This window comes from Schistocerca nitens, chromosome 8 (genome assembly GCF_023898315.1).
Source record: "Schistocerca nitens isolate TAMUIC-IGC-003100 chromosome 8, iqSchNite1.1, whole genome shotgun sequence".
Lineage (NCBI taxonomy): Eukaryota > Metazoa > Arthropoda > Insecta > Orthoptera > Acrididae > Schistocerca > Schistocerca nitens.
Window position 1 is genome coordinate 198,696,907 of NC_064621.1, and position 23,118 is coordinate 198,720,024.

The 23,118-nt window shown below is 39.0% G+C and overlaps 1 protein-coding gene across 2 annotated transcripts in view; it reads left to right on the plus strand.

The window, feature by feature from the left end:
- The window catches only part of LOC126198425 (exosome complex component RRP43-like), a 131,236-nt gene that overhangs the window by 29,669 nt on the left and 78,449 nt on the right, over positions 1 to 23,118 (plus strand). For both annotated transcript variants that reach the window (XM_049934731.1, XM_049934732.1), the window contains exon 3: positions 825 to 962. In XM_049934731.1, the coding sequence (XP_049790688.1) occupies positions 825 to 962 (138 nt within the window). The remainder of the gene's footprint in view (positions 1 to 824; positions 963 to 23,118) is intronic.

Sequence of the window (23,118 nt, forward strand, 5' to 3'; positions counted from 1 at the left end):
TTTTAAATGTTTGGTTTTGTTTATAGTGCTTGTGAATGTTATGTTTTTATGATCCAGAGTACCATATTACACTTCCCTGTCATTGGCTTGTTGTCGGACTTAATCACATAAATAAGTTACTAGAAAATATTTTACTTCATCAGTTCACAACTACATTAAGGTCAAAAAGCCTCTATTTCAAAGTGACAGCCCATAAATATATAAAAAAGCGAAAAATATGTTTTTGTTAGTGCTGTTTCCTTCTTGTGGCAAAAGAGTAACAAAATGCTGGAGAAAACAGGAATATTCAAAGATGAAGTGGAGAACCCACTCATTCATGTGGGGGGGGATAGCAGTGCACAATGAGAATGTAATCAATAATGAACTGTTAACAACAACTGATATTTTTGAAAACTACAGTGGAGATGTCATTATTGATTTGCTCTTTGTCCTGCAATGCTGCGTCTTTTTCAATACATGATCTAGGTTTCTTTTGCTTATCTTTGAATAATCCTATCTCCCTTAAATTTTCTTTATTTTTTGCCAGATGACAAATCCTGTTTACTAATGAAAACAACTGATTCTGTTCAAACCTGATGCTCTGTGTGTGTGTGTGTGTGTGTGTGTGTGTGTGTGTGTGTGTGTGGTTTTTAATCTCTGTGATACTTTGCTTTTCTCCAAATGTCTGTGCCAACTATCATCTGTGTCACTATGGAAATCAGTGAAGATATAAGCTAACAATAGGTATTTTAGACATATACTGGGTGTGTTTATATTTCTTTTCATAATAGATTTTATTTCTGATTAAATGTCACTATCATGACTGTTTCATATATATTTTCAAGGCTCATGAAATTAGACCAGATGGCCGGACGTTGATGAAGTTTCGCCCAGCAAGCATTAATGTAGGTTCAGTCAGCACAGCAGATGGGTCCTCAGTTGTAAAAATTGGTAACACGACAGTTGTATGCGGCATTAAAGCAGTGAGTCAATAATACAATTTATATTTACCTGCCTAAAAAAAATTTACTTTTCTTGTCATGTGAACAGCACATGTGAAATGTGCTCTTAGAACAAATATGTAGCCCTCTTTCAGGTAAGTACACTACAAGCATGTAAGCCCTTTGTTGTATCGAGTGTTTCACTGGAAGTGGAAAATTTAGAAAAAGTACTAAACAGATTACTTTGTATCAGTCTTCTTCAGAATTTGTGTTTCATTGTGAAATTTTCTGTCTATTACCATGAGGATTTCATTAGGTATTGTAACATCTGATATTTTTACCTGATAGGGTTTTTCCAGTATATCTTTGCCTTTATTTCATAAAGTTAAAATGCCAAAAGCAAAGGTAATGTCTCTTATTGGTCTGTTCATTCTTTAATGCATAAACAGTTTGTAGAATTTGACAAGATTACTCAAATTTTTCTAGTGTTGTGCTTGATGGAAATAAAAGGGATGAGTTTATCTATTTCTCACATTATTTCAACAATAAATTATTATCGTTACTAGATATGCCATTAAAATAACATCAGCAAGTCTCTTCTTCCCAGCTTATGTATAGGGTAGTGTCTTAAAGGAGTATGTTACAATGACAAGTATAATTTGATTACATTAATATAGAGAATATATTAAAAAATGTAACAGTACGTCAGTTTTGACAAACTTAAGAAAGAAATTGTCAGTGGTGTTTGTGAGGGAAATGTCTTGATATTTGTCTGAAAATTTAGGAAAGCTCTTGCTTAATCATGTGTGTGATAATGGAATTCTTAAATGTTTGCTTCCATTTTCATTCCTGAACTTTTTTGACAGTATGTATTTTTCATCGCAGCTAGTAGTAGTACCAGTCTTTTGTGTGTTTTAAACATTTGATTTAGCATTTAAGTTTTGTGTTGTGGGTTTGGGTTTGGTTATCTACCTGTTATGCATTCTTTGCATGGGACAGTTTATCATCGTCATTACTGTTTGGCACAATACAGGTAAGTTTGGGCTAGAATACAAATATTGGAATGAGTGAAGCTAACTACTTACTATATAGCTAAAGTTTTGAACTGTGAACAAGAATGTAAATGAGGTTTAAATCATTCTCAGCTTCAAGCTTTCGTACAATGTCCTTTGGAGCCAATTAAAAAAACACTCAGATGGCTGCATAATCCCAACTGGCTATGTTGTTGTGGCACTAGAGGCTTATTGATGGGGATAGGTGCCAGGTAGATGGGATGAGAACAACAAGAATGGGAGGCTGACAGCTGTAAGGGAGAGACAGCAATGGACACAGATAGGAATGTGGCACTGGGAAAAATTCGTGTGGAATATGATGATGTGGAACAGTTGAGTGAGAGGAGGACATGAGTGAAGCGCAAAAACTGAACAGGAGTATGAGGTAAATAATAAACACATTGGGCTTAGGTTAAGGGAGTAAAGTGGGAGGCATGAGGACTGGGATGGTGGTGAGTGTGAGGCAGGGGCTAGTACAGATCGAAGTCAGGAGACTGTAAATTGAAGAATATGTTGTAAGAAAAGTTCCCCTTATATTATTCTGAAACTCTGCTAAGAAGGGGAAGGATACAGGTGGCATGGGTTGTGAAGCAGCCCCTAAATTAAAGTTGGGCATGTCATGTTGAGCTGTATGTTCTGCCAGTATATGGTCAGTTTTCTCTTTGCCACCGTTTGGCTGTGGCCATTTATTTGGGTGGACCTATTGTTGGTGGTCAAGCCCAGTAGTTTTGGTATATGACAGGGATGTTTTCACATGTGGCTCTGTCTCTGATGGGTTATGATATCACTATAAAGGGGATGGAAATGGATATGCTGGCTGGGAGCATAGAGCATGTGTTGCACCTGGGTGTTCCCCCGGGCTAAGAACCATCTGGCAAAAGTTTGGGAGTGAGAATGGCATAAAGGTGGATTAGGATATTTCATAGATTGCGTAAGTGGCAGAATTCTAACTTTACGAGAAGCTAGGAGGATTCTGGAGAGGTTATTCCTCATTTCAAAGCGCACTGAGTAGTAGTAGAAGCCCATGCAGAGGATGTTGGTCAAATTATTCCAGTCCAAGATGACATTGTGTTAATGGGGGGGAGGGGGGGGGAGGTTTGAGAATAAGCATGTGTGGGTGTGGCACAAAAGATCTGTTTGTGGAATAGGTTTGGAGGACAGTACCTGCCTGTCTGTCAACATAGTGGACAAGGGATTGCTCTTCATTTGCACTCCCCATGGAAGTGGTGGCAGCTGTCAAAGTAGAGTTAGTGTTAATAGTTGATGAGATTTATATTGATGTACATAGGGAGCAGATATACCTGTGGCACTGAAATTTATTTTCATACCAGTAGGTTTGTGAGAGGTATAGATTTACAGGGTCTGAAGAACTGGAGATAATTGAGAAAGGAGGATGGCATCCAGAGGAGGGTATTTGTGTTGTGATCCCATTGGGAGGGGCAAGGGGATTTCATAGGTTTGGCAGAATTTCAGTAACAATATGTGGGACTGAGTTTAGACAAGAAGAGAATAGAAGCTTTCGAAATGTGGTGCTACAGGAAAATGCTGAAGATTAGATGTGTAGATCACATAACTAATGAGGAGGTATTGAGGCGAACAGAAATTTGTGGCACAACTTGACTAGAAGAAGGGATCGGTTGGTAGGACATATTCTGAGGCGTCAAGGGATCACCAGTTTAGTATTGGAGGGCAGCGTGGAGAGGAAAGATCGTAGAGGGAGACAGAGATGAATACACTAAACAGATTCAGAAGGATGTAGGTTGCAGTAGGTAATAGGAGATGAAGAAGCTTGCACATGATAGAGTAGCATGGAGAGCTCCATCAAACCAGTCTCTGGACTGAAGACCACAACAACATGTGGACTGGGTTTCAGCTAGGCATAGAATTGCATTTGTGAATTGACATAAGGTAAATGGAGCAAGGGCCCATAACGAATCGTATGTTAATGTAATAAGAGAAAAGTAACGTGAGTTACAGCAGGGGGATCATGGTAGAACACAAGAGAAACCTGAAAGGTCAATAGTAAAACAAAAGAGTTGAAATAAACATTGGAAACAGATTTAGAAAAACATGAGCTGTATAAAAAAAGTCTTTGGATAACAACTTGAGGGATTAGGCAATGGAAATTGAATTAACACTATTGTCAATTTGTCTACCAAGAATCTCAACCCAACAGAAGTTTCAGCCCTTAACGAAGAATCACCTGCAAACTTACACTCAAATTCAGTCATGTAAACTGGTGTAAAATGTACTTTCCTTCGTCTGATTTCTAAGGTAAAACCACGTTTTTGCCACCAAGCCATGTGACGAAAACTAACTGAAAGGTATTGTTCAACCTTGCCTCTCCCAGTCCATAATTTCATCCAACCATAACCATGCCTCTCTTCCCCCCACCCTCCAGGATTTCATTATCTCCAAATGTAGCCCCACCTTCCTTTCTCAGATCCCTTTCTAAATTTGTAATCCTCTCAGCAGAACAAAAAACAGCCATCCACAATCTTAAAACAACTCCAACATAGCCTCCAATCCTTACCCAAATACCTAGACTCGTCCCAGAACCTCTCTCCCAACTCCATCTCCTTCCTCACCCCACATACCCACTTTCTGTACATTTTCCAAAACCCACAAACACAACCATCCTGCATGTTCATCTTGTAGTTGGTTATGCTGTTCCTATGGAAATAACTGGAATCTAGTCGATACTTCCAACCCATTTTTTACACTGAAAAGAATAATTCAGTGGCAGATAGTCTATACACCTTTGAGAGATTAATGCACAATTATGTAGCCTCAACAATGGAAATGCAGACAGGTCAAGTTGGTGGTTATTTTCCTAAAAAAAAAAAAAAAAAAAAAAAAAAAAAAAAAAAAAAAAAAAAAAAAAAAGTTGGGAACTTCATGGGTAGCAAGTCATGACTATTGGTGGCAATAGTAAAATGATCTCAGAGAGGAATTTGAGACAACATGCTAAAATGGTCCATTTTCTTAGGCTTGGTGCAAAAGCAAGGTGAAACATTTGTATCCTGACAATGAAAGACTGTTTCTGTATATTACAAGGAACTTAAGAAAGCTTTTTGAAAATTGAGACAGCAGATAGTATGGGAGTATTGTAAATGTTTTGTATAATAATTCATTATGTGAACTATCTCTTAAATAAGTATAAAATATTTACATTACTGGTTTCAGCAAACAGCTATCATCTTCACATGTGACAAAATCCACTACAAAGCATCACACAGATATTTAACAAATATTGACTTTGTAATGTTCCAAGTGCCTAGTTGTTTTTGTTATATATCTGTATGAAGCTTTGTAGTGGATTTTATCACATCACATTTTATCACATCTGAAGGCGACAGCTGTTTGCCAGAACTGGTGACGCGAATATTTTGCATAATTTAAGTGGTCATTGATGTAATGAATTATTATGAAAACATAAAAAGTCACCTTTTAGTTCAGTGTTCTTTATCCAACATTTTCCCATTGAGCAGATTTTATCCCTGAAGTGAAATTTGGAAAGTTTTGCAAAAATCCTTTAACATTTTGCTGCTTCTGGGGTAAATCTTGAATTAGTAACAAATTGTGATTTTATTCAATGCACAGTGCCTTTTGCCCTCAGAGCTAATCTTCAGGATTTGGACAGTCTACAACAATTTTTTCTGTAATTAGATTAATTGTGGTCATGGTAAGATTACATTGGTGTATTACAGTGGCATATTGAAACATAAGTTTACAAAACTAATAAGACAAAAAAATAACTTATTGTTTCCACTAGCGGATACCTGGTTTTGGAATGCAGTATGAGTAGACATATATGCACTTTCCATTCTACAGATGTGCTGTAAAATGGAAAGTATATATATGTACATTAACATGCCTTCTCATATTGTACTTCAAAACCAGGTATCTACTACTGAAAAAATTGTTATTTTTTGGTTTGATTTAATTTTGTAAACTTATATTCACAATCTGCCACTTTGTAATGTACCAGTGTAGTCCTATCATGACCAGAATCAACCTATATTTGACAAAAGATGTAAACTGTCAAAACACCTGACGATAAGCACCAAGGACTCAAAATGCATTGTGCATTGAAATAAAATCACGATTTGTGACTGAAGCAGTTCTTTATTTTATGAAAGTAGTGGCATCACAGAAGAAACACTGACAGCAATGGATCAATTAAATCTTGAATATTTAACTTCCATATTTGTTTCCTGTTGAATAGGTGATGTAACTTTTCATTAAAATTTCATACATCCTTCGTGAAGCATGCCTGGTAACCAAATTCTGCATATTAATACAGTTTTGTGGTGCACTAATTATTCAGATGATGTAGTTAACATCTTTCTCTAGTTTCTTCCTACAAAGACATACACCAAAATTTCATTCTGGACTAACACAATATTTTGCTAAAACTGAGGCAATACTGACTGACCTCCACAGCTATCGCCATTAGTCCTTATGTAATTTGCAGCAATTAAAAGATCATTCCACATATTTTTAAAACTGTACTTAGTTTAACTTACAATTGAAATTTGTATGCTTTCAAAAAAAAAAAAAAAAAAAAAAATGGCAAATTTTAGCTTGACAAATAATAACATGTCTGATATGATTACCATGTAGAAATAATTTGGGTTTTGCATTGAAATTTCACGAAATATACATTGACAACAGTACACTATTTTTGTTAATTACTTCAGAATTACCCCATGATGTGTGAGTGTAACATCATTCCAGTGACTTTTCATTAAGTTCTATCATTATGTCGCTCTTCTTTGTGTTATGTTATTCCTGCAAAGAATGTTCCCCGTGTGTGTTTATGTTTGGTTTAGCATATTGTGGATTTGTAGTACAATCTTTGTATAAACTGATCAGAATTGAATACTGCTGGCTTAATTTCATCACAAGTTAATTATTTTTTGTAGATACAGTAAGTAAGCAGTGATACAGTTGAAACTTTTGCGTGTACCAGGTAGTTACAATTACACTGACGATGTTGCAGTGTGGGCTGTATACATCGTTGGACAATGAAACATTGCAGATATGTTCATTAATTGGTGCACTTGTGGTGGAGTATGCTGAAAGCTAATAGTTCCACATTCTACCTCCAGGTGAAATAATGTGAAATGTTTTCTGTTTTTGCATTAATGTCCTGTTTATACCTTGGCAGTGCATATTGCTTTTTTTTTGTGAAGTGACTGTTAGTGTAAAGTGTTAGAAAGTTTGAAATTTTCAGTACAAGACACACTGGCTACAGAAGAAAGACTGTGCACTGTAGGTAAATTTGTTTTATTAGAACTACAGGAGTGGCAGCACTGCATTGCAGAAATATCACTGACAGAAACAACTAAGAAGAGGCACCATTTCAGTAAATGGGCTAAAGAGTATGATCAAGAAATGTACATCACCACGTGAATTAGGTTGTGCAGCAGGGAGAGGGAGGTGCCAGTTCTCATGGCATTTAAGCAGTTATGAAGTGTCTTACAGGCACATAAAATATTAATAATCTTCCCACAACATACCATGGCAATAATTGTACATATACTCAAAGAGGTTTACTAACATTCTAACAGATACTGCTCACAACCTGCAAATGAGTTCACTCGGTGTTGTTATGCAACATTATACTGCAATATAATGGTTTCTGAGTCTGATGTAAATAAATACCAATATGTGATGCATTGTATACTTTTCTGTAACCAAAACATGGTGTCAAAAGAATAACAAACATAATCCAGTGACGTGATCAATGCAGTGCTAAGACTTGTACTGACCAAAATGAAGTTATTGCTAAAGCTGAATGTAGACTGACTTAGACTCAAAGCAGACTGTCACAAATGTCATGAGCATCAGCCTTGTAAAGATTTGCACTAAAATATTAAGCAAGTTTGGTAATTCAGTTACAGTTTGAAAATAGCATGGGTTAAAATGTTAATTGCTAACTGGCAGCTGAAATTGCGGTCAAGTTTATTTTAACGCATATTGGATATGAGCAGTAGCTATTAAAATGTACAGAACCAAATTATGTATACACACTGTGATTCACTGAATTACAAGTATGGCATCTGCACTGAATGATGAAATTCAGTTATTGAAAATTATGTAATTCTTAATTAGTGGAGGTTGTCACATAATATGGGTGATATTGTATGTATTAACAAAAGTATGTGACTATATCCTATAATGTTACAGTACTTTGGTCATAATCCTTTCCAATAGTTTGAGCTATTTGAAATCTTCAATTAACAACATCTGAAAACTAATTAAATTTGGGCAAATACACTCCTGGAAATTGAAATAAGAACACCGTGAAGTCATTGTCCCAGGAAGGGGAAACTTTATTGACACATTCCTGGGGTCAGATACATCACATGATCACACTGACAGAACCACAGGCACATAAACACAGGCAACAGAGCATGCACAATGTCGGCACTAGTACAGTGTATATCCACCTTTCGCAGCAATGCAGGCTGCTATTCTCCCATGGAGACGATCGTAGAGATGCTGGATGTAGTCCTGTGGAACGGCTTGCCATGCCATTTCCACCTGGCGCCTCAGTTGGACCAGCGTTCGTGCTGGACGTGCAGACCGCGTGAGACGACGCTTCATCCAGTCCCAAACATGCTCAATGGGGGACAGATCCGGAGATCTTGCTGGCCAGGGTAGTTGACTTACACCTTCTAGAGCACGTTGGGTGGCACGGGATACATGCGGACGTGCATTGTCCTGTTGTAACAGCAAGTTCCCTTGCCGGTCTAGGAATGGTAGAATGATGGGTTCGATGACGGTTTGGATGTACCGTGCACTATTCAGTGTCCCCTCGACGATCACCAGTGGTGTACGGCCAGTGTAGGAGATCGCTCCCCACACCATGATGCCGGGTGTTGGCCCTGTGTGCCTCGGTCGTATGCAGTCCTGATTGTGGCGCTCACCTGCACGGCGCCAAACACGCATACGACCATCATTGGCACCAAGGCAGAAGCGACTCTCATCGCTGAAGACGACACGTCTCCATTCGTCCCTCCATTCACGCCTGTCGCGACACCACTGGAGGCGGGCTGCACGATGTTGGGGCGTGAGCGGAAGACGGCCTGACGGTGTGCGGGACCGTAGCCCAGCTTCATGGAGACGGTTGCGAATGGTCCTCGCCGATACCCCAGGAGCAACAGTGTCCCTAATTTGCTGGGAAGTGGCGGTGCGGTCCCCTACGGCACTGCGTAGGATCCTACGGTCTTGGCGTGCATCCGTGCGTCGCTGCGGTCCGGTCCCAGGTCGACGGGCACGTGCACCTTCCGCCGACCACTGGCGACAACATCGATGTACTGTGAAGACCTCACGCCCCACGTGTTGAGCAATTCGGCGGTACGTCCACCCGGCCTCCCGCATGCCCACTATACGCCCTCGCTCAAAGTCCGTCAACTGCACATACGGTTCACGTCCACGCTGTCGCGGCATGCTACCAGTGTTAAAGACTGCTATGGAGCTCCGTATGCCACGGCAAACTGGCTGACACTGACGGCGGCGGTGCACAAATGCTGCGCAGCTAGCGCCATTCGACGGCCAACACCGCGGTTCCTGGTGTGTCCGCTGTGCCGTGCGTGTGATCATTGCTTGTACAGCCCTCTCGCAGTGTCCGGAGCAAGTATGGTGGGTCTGACACACCGGTGTCAATGTGTTCTTTTTTCCATTTCCAGGAGTGTATAAATACATTACTGATATAAGGGGAAATTAGTCTTTGTAGTGAATTGGGTCTTTCCTTTATATTTAATGTGTTAGCTCATAGTGTTTTTATGAATAACTGGCTGCACAAAATTTTATAATTGCAATAACTTTTGAACTACAGCATTCCTAGTGAAACTGATTACTACATCCAGAACAGTACCTAGCATGACCTGAATAATAAGGTTTTGAAGTGGCGTTCTCTTTGTTCAAAACTTGACATTTTTGTGTAATGTGTGCTCATTATCATAATGTTACCATTAATATTTGAGTAAGAACATTGGGAAAAAATTAATACATGCTTTAACTTACAAATTAGGGAGTGTAGCTAAAGTAGGATGGTATGGCTCAATCCTTCTTCGTCACATAATCTGCCCCCTGCCTCCCTCCTCCTCCCCCTTCCCTTCAAGGCACCCATGGAATTAGCCAGACAGTATTATCAAATAGAAACCTGAATATTTTCATCATAAAAAAATTACAAAATTATATTTTCTCTACATTTTTAATTGTTGTATTACTAAATTTAGTGAAATACTTAAATTTACGGAGTACTTGGTTATCTGAATATTTTAATAACGTTTTTATTCAGAAGCAATTTACAAAATTTAGTTTTTATTTACTTAGTTATTTATCATCAAACATTACCTGTTGAAAAAAAATTTGAAACCATTACGATGACTGTTTCACCAAACTGCCACGTTATCCACTTTTGTCATCCTTAATTCACTGTCTGCCTTTTGCTGCAGTCACAATGCTTTTTGATTCCATGTATGTTGCACTAGTATCAGCACAAGGTCACATGTAAGAAAGATACAAAGCCATTCCTAAGCAATTTCTTACATCAGACCTAAATTCCTTGATAAGATACCCTTGTACTTGAAATAAATTTTAATAAACTAATTTTCTTTCTGTTTTTTGCGCTACTTCTGAGTGTCCACATTATTTATATTACTTCATTGAAGCACCAAAGAAACTGGTATAGGCATGCATATTCAAATACAGAGATGCATAAGCAGGCTTGAATACAGCACTGCAGTCGACAGTGCTTATATAAGACACGAAGTATCTGGCACAGTTGTTAGATCGGTTACTGCTGCTACAATGGCAGGTTATCAAGGTTTAAATGAGTTTGAACATGGTATTATAGTTGGCGCATGAGCAATGGAACACAGCATCTCTGAGGTACCCATGAAGTGGGGATGTCCCTGTATGACCATTTAACGGGTGTACCGTGAATATCAGGAATCCGGTAAAGCATCAGATCTCCAATGTCGTGCAGCTGGAAAATGATCATGCAAGAATGGAACCAATGACGACTAACGAATATCATTCAACATGACAGAACTGCAACAAACACTTCTGCAAATTACTGCAGATTTCAATGCTGAGCCATCAATAAGTGTCAGCATGCGAATCTTTCAACGAACATCATCAGTATGGGCTTTCGGAGCCGAAGGCCCACTCGTGTACCCTTCATGACTGCGTGACACAAAGCTTTACACCTCGCCTGGACCCGTCAACACCAACACTGGACTGTTGATGACTGGAAACATGTTGCCTCGTTGGCTGAATCTCATTTCAAATAGTATCAAGTGGTTGGATGTGGACAAGTATGAGACACCATCATGAATACATGGACCGTGTATGTCAACAGGGGACTGTTCAAGCTGGTGGAGGCTCTGTAATGGTGTGGGGCGTGTGCAGTTGGAGTGATATGGAACCCATGATGCATCTAGATACGACTCTGTCAGGTGACGTGTGTAAGCATCATGTCTGATCACCTTTGTCTATTCATATCGATTATGCATCCTGATGGACTTGGAAAATTCCAGCAGGACAATGCAACATCCCACACATCCAGAATTGCTACAGAGTGGCTCCAGGAACACTCTTCTGAGTGTAAATGTTTCCGTTGGCCATCAAAGTCCCCAAACATGAACACTATTGAGCATATCTGGTATACCTTGCATGTGCTGTTCAGAAGAGATCTCCATCCCCTTGTGCTCTTCTGGATTCATGGACAGCTCTGCATGATTCACGGTGTCGGTTCCCACCAGCACTACTTCAGACATTAGTCAAATCCACGCCCCGTTGTGTTGTGGCACTTCTATGCTCTCGCAGGAGCCCTACACGATATTAGGCAGGTGTAATTGTTTCTTTGGATCTTCAGTTCATAAAAGACTACACCAGTAGTTGTCAAAATTTTTTGCTCAAGAACCAATACTGACTTGTGGGCAGCACCTCGTGCCACGTATATACCAATCTTACTATTAATTGCAGCCAACATAAATCATTGTATTATGAGCCCCCAACAGAGTAATTATAGAAGGGCGCCATACATTGGCTATGGTCCTCAAGTACTGAGCGTCAAACGTTGGCACCACTAGTAACACTTTGTGTCAACTGTGCTCTGTTTGAGATTGCTGCCACCCTTGGTGACCCAAAAACTGTGACACTGCGATTGCTTGACAAAATGTTGTGTTGCCTGTGTGGGCAGATTATTAACTGATTAATAATAGTATTTGTACTTATGTATAAGTGTGTTGTGCAATATTAGGCACGATCATAAACGTTAACTAAATGTTTCGAATGATATTTTCCTTCCACTCATTGTGTATTACAACAGCCTTAATGTAATATCATATCCCTTGCTAAAAATAAGTACTGCATTCGAAGGTAACTGTCTCCGTAATGTGCACTCACGGTTCCGTGTTATTTACATGTTAAAATTTAAACCACAGAAATTGATCATTACGAGTCGTGCACGCCTGTTAGTCAGTCAGTACTAGGAGACAATGAACCATTTCCTCTCTCACCCCCTCTAATCCTTCAGTGGCCATGCTGTTTACCCATCTGCCCCTGAGGTGAGCGACCAACTTTAGTTAGCTCACAATCATATTTACCAACATCAATTAAAATTAAGCACATCTTAAGATAATAACATATCTCAAAGTATTTTTGTTTGTTACTGAATGAGAAAACTGCATTCATACAAAACTCTTAGCATTAGTTGACGTTTCTGAATTCACCTGTTAGTTGATAGATGCATATTATTATAAAATACGACTTAGAACCATGGGCCGCATTAATAAGTGATATGAGCTGCATGTGGCCCTCGGGCCACAGTTTGACGACCACTGGACTACACAATTTTCAATAACGCTTCCCCCTCTTCTAACAATTTCACGTATCACTGCACAGGGAAAACCTTTCTAACTATCTTTACAAAATATCAATAAAATACACATCAAAAGGGTATCACACAACAACCTGAAATTAAAAAGAAATATAGTAAAAGAACCTTATTGCATTTTAGTGGATAGAAGTGCCATTTGGAACACATTGCTTCATCAAAGGATTATAATACACCATTCTTCAAATTTTGTAGCTTTTTTGTACTTTCTTTTATCATATCTATTTTCTCATTAAAATCGGCTATTCCAGACTTCTCATCAAAACACGTTTCTATGCAGCATTACTAATGCAGAAAAATTATTAATAAAACTTCTGCCATAAGAAAAGGGGAGGTAAGAGCACACATTTTCTGAAAATTGCCTAAAAGCAATACACAAAACTTCAGTAGATGTTAAATATTCACCGACTGGTGTGGCCGAGCGGTTCTAGGTGCTTCAGTCTGGAACAACGCGACTGCTATGGTCGCATGTTCGAATCCTGCCACGGGCATAGAGGTATGTGATGTCCTTAGGTTTAAGTAGTTCTAAGATATAGGGGACTGATGACCTCAGATGTTAAGTCCCATAGTGGTCAGGGCCATTTGTTAAATATTTCTTACTCCATTTCGGATTCTTAAAAATTAGTACTGTATGTGTGCCAAAACATCAACCGTTTTTCACTAGAGTGCCCCCTAACTTTATATAAATAAACATATTTCTGTTGTGTCACTGACAATTTACTTTCCTCAGTTTCATTTTACTACATGTAAACCAGTGGAGTGCATTCATTCTAAAAAAATTAACTACAGCAAAAATTGGATTTCTAACACATTCCTTAACCACAACCTGACATCTTTTCTCGTTATTCATTAATGTCATATTCCTCATTACCAGCAATATAATCATAGTCACCCTCTCATCATATTCATAACGTTACTCCATTATCTTCAAAATTATCACAGTTCCTTATAAACCTCAGAATTATCATTAATAATTAACCTCTTTCATTGCCTTCATTAACAATCAAATTACTTTAAAATAATGACACTCCACTGTTAAATTCACAAACGCAATTACCCAATAAACTGAATCGTTTATTTCTGAAACAACACTTATCCACTCGGTCACATTACTCTGGAAATGAAAAAAAAATTAGTAAGAAATAATCTAGTTAGGTGACCTATTGATTTTTTGCTTTTGTTTTATCTACTGCTGATTGAATTCAAATATTTTTATATTTTATTCAATAGTATGAGGCAAGTACAAAAGCCTACAGAATTTTAAGTGATGGAGATGTGCAGTTTTGTAATGAATTTAGAAACTGTATTTCTTACAACAGAAAAGTTTTAAACTGATAACAGATTATAGGGCCCGTTTATTGTATATGTGAGGGGGTTCTTAGTAACAGAAAAAACTGCAATTGTGTCTGACTCAGAAATTTCAACACAGGACATGTTTGAAATAAAAAGAAATATCTTGTGATATTTCTGTTACCATAAAACTACACTGTCATAAATTCAGTAGAGAATGAGAAAATAAAAAATAACATATTTGTGAATGGAACTTTATCAACAGAAATTGTCACTAGCTGTTGTGGAGAGTGTAGCTAATATTCATTAGAAATGCATGATATTCTGTTGGTATGTATGGCTGCAATTTGTCAGTTTCTTTTCATTTACATACACATAGCTCTGTGGATAATCAGGAACACGTGGCAACAATGGACAGTTGGTTGTAGAAAGCAATGGTTACAATTATAAGCAACCAGTCCATTAATGAAATTAATTCCTCTGACATGATCCTCTACATATTAAAGCTCCATAAATTCACTTTTTCATCTCTTTCACTCTTCTTCCCATAGGCTTCATTGAAAGGACTGATTTTTTAAAAGTATTCTAGCCACCAATTATAAAAATCAAAGTTGTCTGCTGTCTGTACTGTTTTAACAGTAAATTGGTTGTTCTCGTTCAAAGCTATTATTAATTCTGAATACATTGTCGCCGGTGTGCGAATCTTCCTTTTTATAACCCCAAAATCACAATCACATGGCATGAAAGAATGCCCACATATAGAAAAATAAGGATGTGCGCTTTGTAATTTTCCACTAATAATAAGGGTTTGGAGAAATCTAGCAACAGTATTATTTATTTTCTGATTGGGACATACGTCAGAAAATACATGTAGGTACGTGGCAGAACTTGGGAATTCACAGTTTGTCATCTAAAATAAAAGAGCCAACTTCATCCAGTCTTTCCTTAGCCTCCCCCCACATCATCTACATAAAACTTTGCAGTATTGTCCCTGTTGTTGTGAAAATTGACTACAGTAACGGTGAGTCGCCAGCATGAAACACTTCCTGTACTGACATCTCACGCACACATGTAGAGCAGAAACAGCACCTCTCCAGGTGAAATATTATTTCTACACTAAACTGAAATTTTACATTGTGTCTGTAGGCCAGGGATGTATGGTAGACGTGTTGATTCTACTACATAAAACTGTAGGTATTGTCTCTAAAGTCATAAAAATATGAATAACTGATTTAGTGTCAAATTTAGTATCTTTACTCAAAATCACAGTCATTACCATTTTTCAAAAACTGAATAAACTTTTTCCAGAAATGTGCAGTGATCCATCCCGTCTTTTCTCCAAATAATACTTGAGACCCTAAGACAACACACTCTTTATAAATGCTTATTAACTCAACAAATTAAATTGATCCAAATATTTGCATAAGAACAGTAGAAGACAATCGCTTGCATTTACTGATCGACTAGACAGGATAGCAGCAGCAATAGTAGTAGTAGTAGTAGTAGTAGTAGTAGTAGAAGAAGAGTGTACCAGCAAATGAAAAATGGTAGCACCCAGCTGGGGATGCACTGCCTGACAGTTGGTGTATATCCATAACAAAAAGGAGGCCCCCCCCCCTCTTACATTTTCAGGTAGGATTAATACAACTTTGACCACCAGCATATGGAACTCCTTTTGAAATGCCCAGCAAACATGAAACATATTTTAAGAAATTTTTGCAGTTTGAGAGCAAGACAACGCAAAACCTTGAAAAACTCAACCTGTCCTCAAAAATATACATCAGAATTTTCATAAACATATGCCTCTTTTAGATAACATTTCCATTGCACATATACCACTTTTTGAAAATGTTTCTTTTTGTGTTAACGGTAAACTCTACACCTGTGCATGCAAACAATGTACTTACACTTCATACATAAACCAGTTACTGACTATGTTCTTTAGCATGTTTATGTCAAATTCAACCCCGTGTATATGCCAGCTGCATACCTGTTCCCTCAAAGAAGCAATTTTATGGACCATTTCAGATAAGAAACACAGAACTTTAAAAGTCAAACAATGGAAAATCCAGGATGGAATGTAACAATATTATGAGAAGGAAAGCTGCTACTCACCATACAGCGGAGATCCTGAGTCGCAGAAAGGCACAACAAAAAGACTTTCACACTTAAAGCTTTCAGTCAGCGGCCTTCGTCAACAATAGACACACATGTGCACAGTGCATATGTATGTATATTGTTGACGAAGGCCATTGGCCCAAAGCTTTAAGTGTGAAAGTCTTTTTGTTGTGCCTACCTGCAACTCAGCATCTCCACAATATGGTGAGTAACAACTTTCCTTCTCATAATAATGTTGGAACTTTAAAATGTAACATAACTACCAGTTTCTTTAGTCTCATTGCAAATACATTTTTCACAACATGGGTACCAATACAGGTAGCTTACATCAAAAAAAGTTTTGCATCAGCCCGGTTCCCAGAATTCCTGAAAATAGACGTTGACTGTGGATATTGTATCACAGACACAGTCCCTTTGACTGTTCAGAGATATCACTATAGCCACCCAAAGATGTAAACAACCATGCATGAGCAGCACCTATTAAACAAAGGGGGCCTGACAGCCAATCAGTTCCAGACATTCCACCAGGAAGGAGGTACATGGCTCGTGTTATCTGTAGTTCAACCATGCCTACATGGTCAATAAAGTGGTTTGATCATGTCCACATTGTTACTTTTAGCCAGGAACGGCTCTCAACAAGGGAAGTGTCCAGGCAGCTTGGAGTGGAGCAAAGCGATGTTTTCAGACATGGAGGAGATACAGAGAGACAAAAACTGTTGATGACATGCCTGGCTCAGGCCACCCAAGGGCTACTACTACAGTGGACGACCACTACCTACAAATTATGGCTCGGAGGAACCCTGACAGCAACACCACCATGTTGACTAATGTTTTTCGTGCAGCCGCATGAGGCGCAACTGCACTCCCGACATCCATGACGAGGTCCATCTTTGCAACCACGACACAATGCAGCATGGTACAGATGGGCCCAACAAATTGCCAAATGGACTGCTCAGGATTGGCATCACGTTCTCTTCACCGATGAGTGTCTCAACCAGACAATCGTTGGAGATATGTTTGGAGGCAAGCCGGTCAGGCTGAATGCATTAGACACACTGTCCAGCAAGTGCAGCAAGGTGGAGGTTGTGAATGACTTCTTTCAGGATAATGACATCGCGCGATTAGAGTTGCCAGCATGTTCTCTAGGCACGAACCCAATAGACCATACCTGGGATAGATTGAAAAGTGGTTTTTATGGATGACATGACCTACCAACCACTCTGAGGGATCTAAACTGAATTGCCGTTGAGGAGCGGGACAGTCTGGACCAACAGTGCCTTGATGAACATATGGATAATATGCCACAACAAATATAGCCATGCATCAATGCAAGGGGACGTGCTACTGGGTATTAGACGAACCAGTGTGTACAGCAATTTGGACCACTGCTTCTGTAGGTCTCACTTTATGGTGGTACAACGTGCTTTGTGTGGTTTTCATGAGCAATAAAAGTGCCAGAAATGATGTTTATGTTGATCTCTGTTCCAATTTTCTGTACAATTCCTGGAACTCTCGGAACCGAAGTGATGTTATCTGGCATGGTTTCCGTTTCCCATGTACCTGATATTAATGTGTGCAGTTCCTTTATTACAACCTCTCCACCAGTTTTTATTCATTCAGGAATAATGCTGTCTTCCCCAGGGGCTCAATTGTTTTTTGTCTTGTGCACAGCCTGGGAGACCTCTTATAGTGTTGGCTGTCTTGCCTCAATGGCATCATTGTCTACTTCCAGCTCCACTCTTACCTGCTGTGCAGCTGTCTCCTCATCTTCTAGTCTGGTATTTAGTATATCTTTGAAATACTCTGCCTATCTTCCCATTATCTGTTTTTCCTCCTTCATCATTTTCCCATCTTTATTGGAGCATGTCATTATTTTTTACTGGAATCTGCTCTTTATTTAGCCTACAGTGTGATAAAACAGTCTTATTTCACTCTGTTACTGTAACTCTTCTGGTTCTTGAAATTTCTTCTTAGTCCACTCTCTTTCCTCTCTTGCACAGTCTGCAAGCTCATCTCCTTAATTCTCTGTATGGTTCCACATTTTTTCTAGTTTCTCTCTGTAGCACTTTTATTCATGTCCTTTTCTTTTCCTCAGTTGCTGATCTGCAATCCTTGTCAAACCGTTCCTGGGTCCTTCTGTACCTTCTTATACCTATTATTTCTTGTGCAGTACCCAGTATTCCAGTTCATCTTCTTTTCTGTTCTCTTGCCATTTGCTAATGAAAGTTTCTGTCTCAAGACTGGTTTTATCACAAAGTGGTGTGTCACTGTTTGATCTTCTGCAGCTCCGCATGTCTATATTTGACGTGGAGTGGCATATTTGACTGACTACTCCATTGATTGCAGACTTCCAAATACTCAGATGTATCCTTTTGTGTGGGAAGAAGGTACTTTTAATAATCATATTATGCCTTGCTGCGAATTGGCATAATATGTTTCCATTCTCATTGTTTTCTTCATATAGTGAATATTTTCCAAAAACTACATATTCATGTCCATACCTCCCAATTATTGCATTAAAATCTCCTATTACTAGAATCAGGTTGTATTTAGGTACTGCACAGCATGCTTTTTCCAAGTTTTTGTAGAACTGTTCTCTAATTACCCCCTCTTTTTCCTCTCTTAGTGCATGTGCATTTACTATTGATGTATTCCTAAATTGCTCTCTTAGTCTGAGTCTGTACATCCTTTCATTTATGGGTTCAAATTCTAACAAGCTTTCCCCAACTTTCCTATTTATTATAAATCCTTTTCCGAATTGGCCTATTATCTCTTCTGGTCCAGTACGTACTAATGAGTACACAGGCTTATCCATCTGCCCATTTCCTTGCCATCTTATTTCCTGTAGCCTTACACCATCATCTTTAAGTTATAAAATTTCACTCACTATTTCTCTCATTTTTACAGGCTGAAGCATTCTCCTCACATTCTATGATGTTACTGTCAGATCCTTTGTCCATTTCCTTTGCTGGGGTCCTCTGATTCTGGCAGGAGTAGTAGTTTATAGTACCCACACATGCAGTTCTGTTGGAGCTTCTGGAAGAGGCATCATACCACAAGTTCCTCACAACTCAGGCATGTGCTTACTGCCCGAAACAGTGTTGTCTCACTGAATTGCACACTTCCTGTCTTGTAATCTGTCACCACCTGAAAGTGATGCAGGAAATGGTTCCCCAAAGATGAAATGGCAATTCTATCTGCATCTCCTCACTACTTCCAAGTCAAACCCGTATTTTTTCCCATTAATTTAGAGGTCAACAAAACCAGTTGCAGCCAGTATTATCATCTCCTCACCTAAGCCACTTATACTGTGGTGGCTTGAGCGCACGTGTGTCATGTTGGGACACAAATAAAATGCTAATTTGAACTCCAGTCTCTACTAACATATGGGCAGTCTTCCTTCTGAGCTTACCTTCTAGTACTAAATTTGCCACCTCGTTAGTCCTTGCTGTGTTGACTTGATTCATGGCTCTGGCTAGGGCCTAAGGATGGATGGCAGGGCCTGCCTCTCACTTGTTTCCCCATTGTGTACTGGTTCACTGAGACCTCTCATTTCTCCTACCATTTTGTGGAACAGCACTTTGTGGAAAATTTTCTCTCATTTTGTTGTGGACATTTGTTGCTTGGATGCCCAATCATGTAGCATTTTGTGCAACAAGGAGTGTGACAACACTCTGCAGTGTAGTTTGGCGTTCCACACCACTGGCATTTGGTATCATTAACAAAACCTCGACATGATTCATTACTGCACATAGTGGTCAAATCGGAACTGTTCTGCTTACTCGTGTATTGATGCTAATTGAACTGCCTCGTGCAGAGAGGTTGTGTGTGGGGGGGGGGGGGTTATTTTACCTCGGTCCCAATCTGTGGGTTAATTCCCCATATAAATACATCAGTTGCTCTGCCTTTAGCTTCCTCGATTAGCAAATCATTAATGGTTTGATTCTTCTCTAGGGCATAAGTGTGTCGAGATACAGTTTTGATGCGATTATCAAATGCCTCAAAATTTTCTCCATTCTTCTTTTGGAATGTTGATAACCAAACTAACTGACACTTCATTTGTTGTAGTAGCGCTCTGCTAATCCCTTCACCAGGATATCAAAAGTGACTGCGTCACCCAACACATTGACTGACTTCACATATGTGCATGCATGCCAGAAAGTTTTAATTTTGTTACATTTAAAAGAAAACTGTTGGGCCAGGAACATGTTTGCCCTACATCACCAACATTTTCTAGCAAATTACAATGAAATGAATACTCTTAGCTGCATACAGCCGTTGATATAAAGTTTTGACATTTTCACTTGGTTTTCCAGAAAATAAAAAGTACAAAAGTAACTGCAGTGAGCTTACATGATGGGGGAGCGGCTTTGAAAGAGCTTGCAGCAGTCTGTATTGACAACTGCCAGGTTTCACAGCAGGGTTCATATAAAATTTCATCAAGCTGTCTCTGTAACTCTAATTTGCCAGGTGTCATTTGACTAAGTTGCATTCATAAGAGTGCGAAACAATTTACCTCATTATTTGAAGCAGCAGTGGCTGCAGAAGCCGTTTCTGGCCTCTCTGGCAAAGTGTACAAATGCGTAACAGGCATGGTTACAGTACTAGGGCCAAAATTTCGGTAGACCAATAATGTTACAAAGAGAGAGGTCTCAACAGTAGTAACCTATTCTAGATTAAGCAGCAACAGATCCTGCGGCGGAAGCTCGAGCGCAGGTAGTGAAGAAAAGTAAGGATGCATTGCAGCGCAACTCTTAGATTAACATCCCGCATCAGCAGAGACAGCGACAAAGGCACCGGGTGTCAAGATGATGAAGGCAGTGGCGGCAGCATCTGTGAGCGGCGGCAAGGTGGCGTGGACCATTGGGAGCACGACAAGATTACACGGCTACAAAGGTGTGACGTGGTTGGCGGGGTGCACCAGACTGCGTCCGCTGCGACATGAAGCAGCAGCAGCAGCAGCAGCATGGCGTGATCCAGAAGACCACACTGACACAGCAGAGAAGCCAAGCCGTCTATGGGCTAATGCATTTATGGTACACTCTCCATGCACTGACAAGTGGGGAGTTCACACTATGAGCTTCCAAGTGCAAAGAGGACATTAACGTTTTCTATCATTGGGCAGGTTACAGGGTAACTACCAGGCTAACAGGCTGTGCCAGTTTGTTTCCATCAAATTAATGTGGCAACAATCCACAAAGAAAACATGTCAGCTAGACGTAAAAGAGAGATACGAGGGTTCCAACTTTAATAGTGGCAACTATTTATTTACAGCTTGTACAAAATAGATACTTGTTTCAAAGTTTTACTGACCTTTCTAAGTAGTCACCAGCATTGTGTATAACCTGTTGTCAGTGATGTGGAAGTCGTAGGATACTCTTAGCAGTGCCAGTTGTGTTGACAGTTCTTGTGGCACAGTCTATTGGCCAACGAATTTGTAGCAGTTTTGAAGCAAATGCCGAGAAGTGTTTCCTTCAGTTTAGAAATCGAATTGAACTTACGAGGGCTTACGTCAGGGGAGTGCAGTAGGTGGTATAGTACTTAGGAGCCCCATCAGTCAAACAAATCAGTAACAGCTTGCAGTGTACGTGCTTGAGCATTGTCCTGCAAAATGATGGACAGGTCCTGCAGAAAATGTCATCACTTCTGTCTGTATGCTGTTCATTTTTGGAACACAACCTACAACCAGTATCTTCTGAAAAAATTACATTTTCTATGGTACAAATGTTTTTAGCTTCATTTATTTGATCTAATTCTACCTTTACACTATTATGTTTGACTTTGCCACCCCATGCATCAGACTGATTGTGCTTTCGTTCAACCGCAAGTCCTATTTTTAGTTCTGTGACCTGTTTACAGAAGTTTGATTTTTCATTTCTCAGATTTTTTACTTCGTTGTTTATAATAGTAAATTTGATTTAGTTCACTCTGTGACTGTCCTAAACTGTTATTTCTTCCACTTATTAATTGTCCTAGGTCATAAATCAGTTCACTTTTCATTGTCTCGATTTTGCCACCGAAGTCTTTATATTAATCATTTTTGGATGCCTAAGTTAATTGTTTCTGCATAAAACTTTTTACGTCTTCAACAGAAGTGTAATTAAGTGCTGCACATTGTTTAGCAGCCTCGTTTTGATTTTCCACATTGAACAGTTTTGCCTTATAGACACACAAAAAAGATCACAGTGCACCCACCCTTATCACTGTTTTTACAACTGGATAGAAAAAAATTAATTATTACAGCACTTAACTTTCTTTGTTATTGTCCACAATGACAATGTTGTGAGTAATCAGTTTTCAGTCATTTAGTTCATCACTTTGTTTTGGTGTCTTGTTCATTGCATTGTAATAAAAAAATAAAAAAATATAACTGAATATTATTAAATATGCATATGAAAACACTTTCAGATTGGTTTAACACAATTATATTATTAGAAATGTTTTGGGTTTATATGAATTTTGGGGCAATCAGACTTAGTTTCTTACTTTTTCAATTGTAGCTGCAGGCAGCGGACTCCAAGTACACCAGCACTTGTCGTAATTAAGAAAATCCCCCTCACTGGGTTCACTTCACATGAATAAAAAACTACTTGATACTGTTGTTAAATATACTATTATTCATGCACACATATGATACATAAAACTCGTAATATGTCATACTTAAAATCCCATATCTTCATCATCCTTCTACATACAAGAGAGTGTGAAACAGTCATGTAAAAAAAAGAATGTGTTGTGCATTTGTCTGCGCCCTACCGTGCATTCATAATTAACATCTTTGCTAATGCTTACGATCGATCGGTGTTTCATTTTCTTTGTT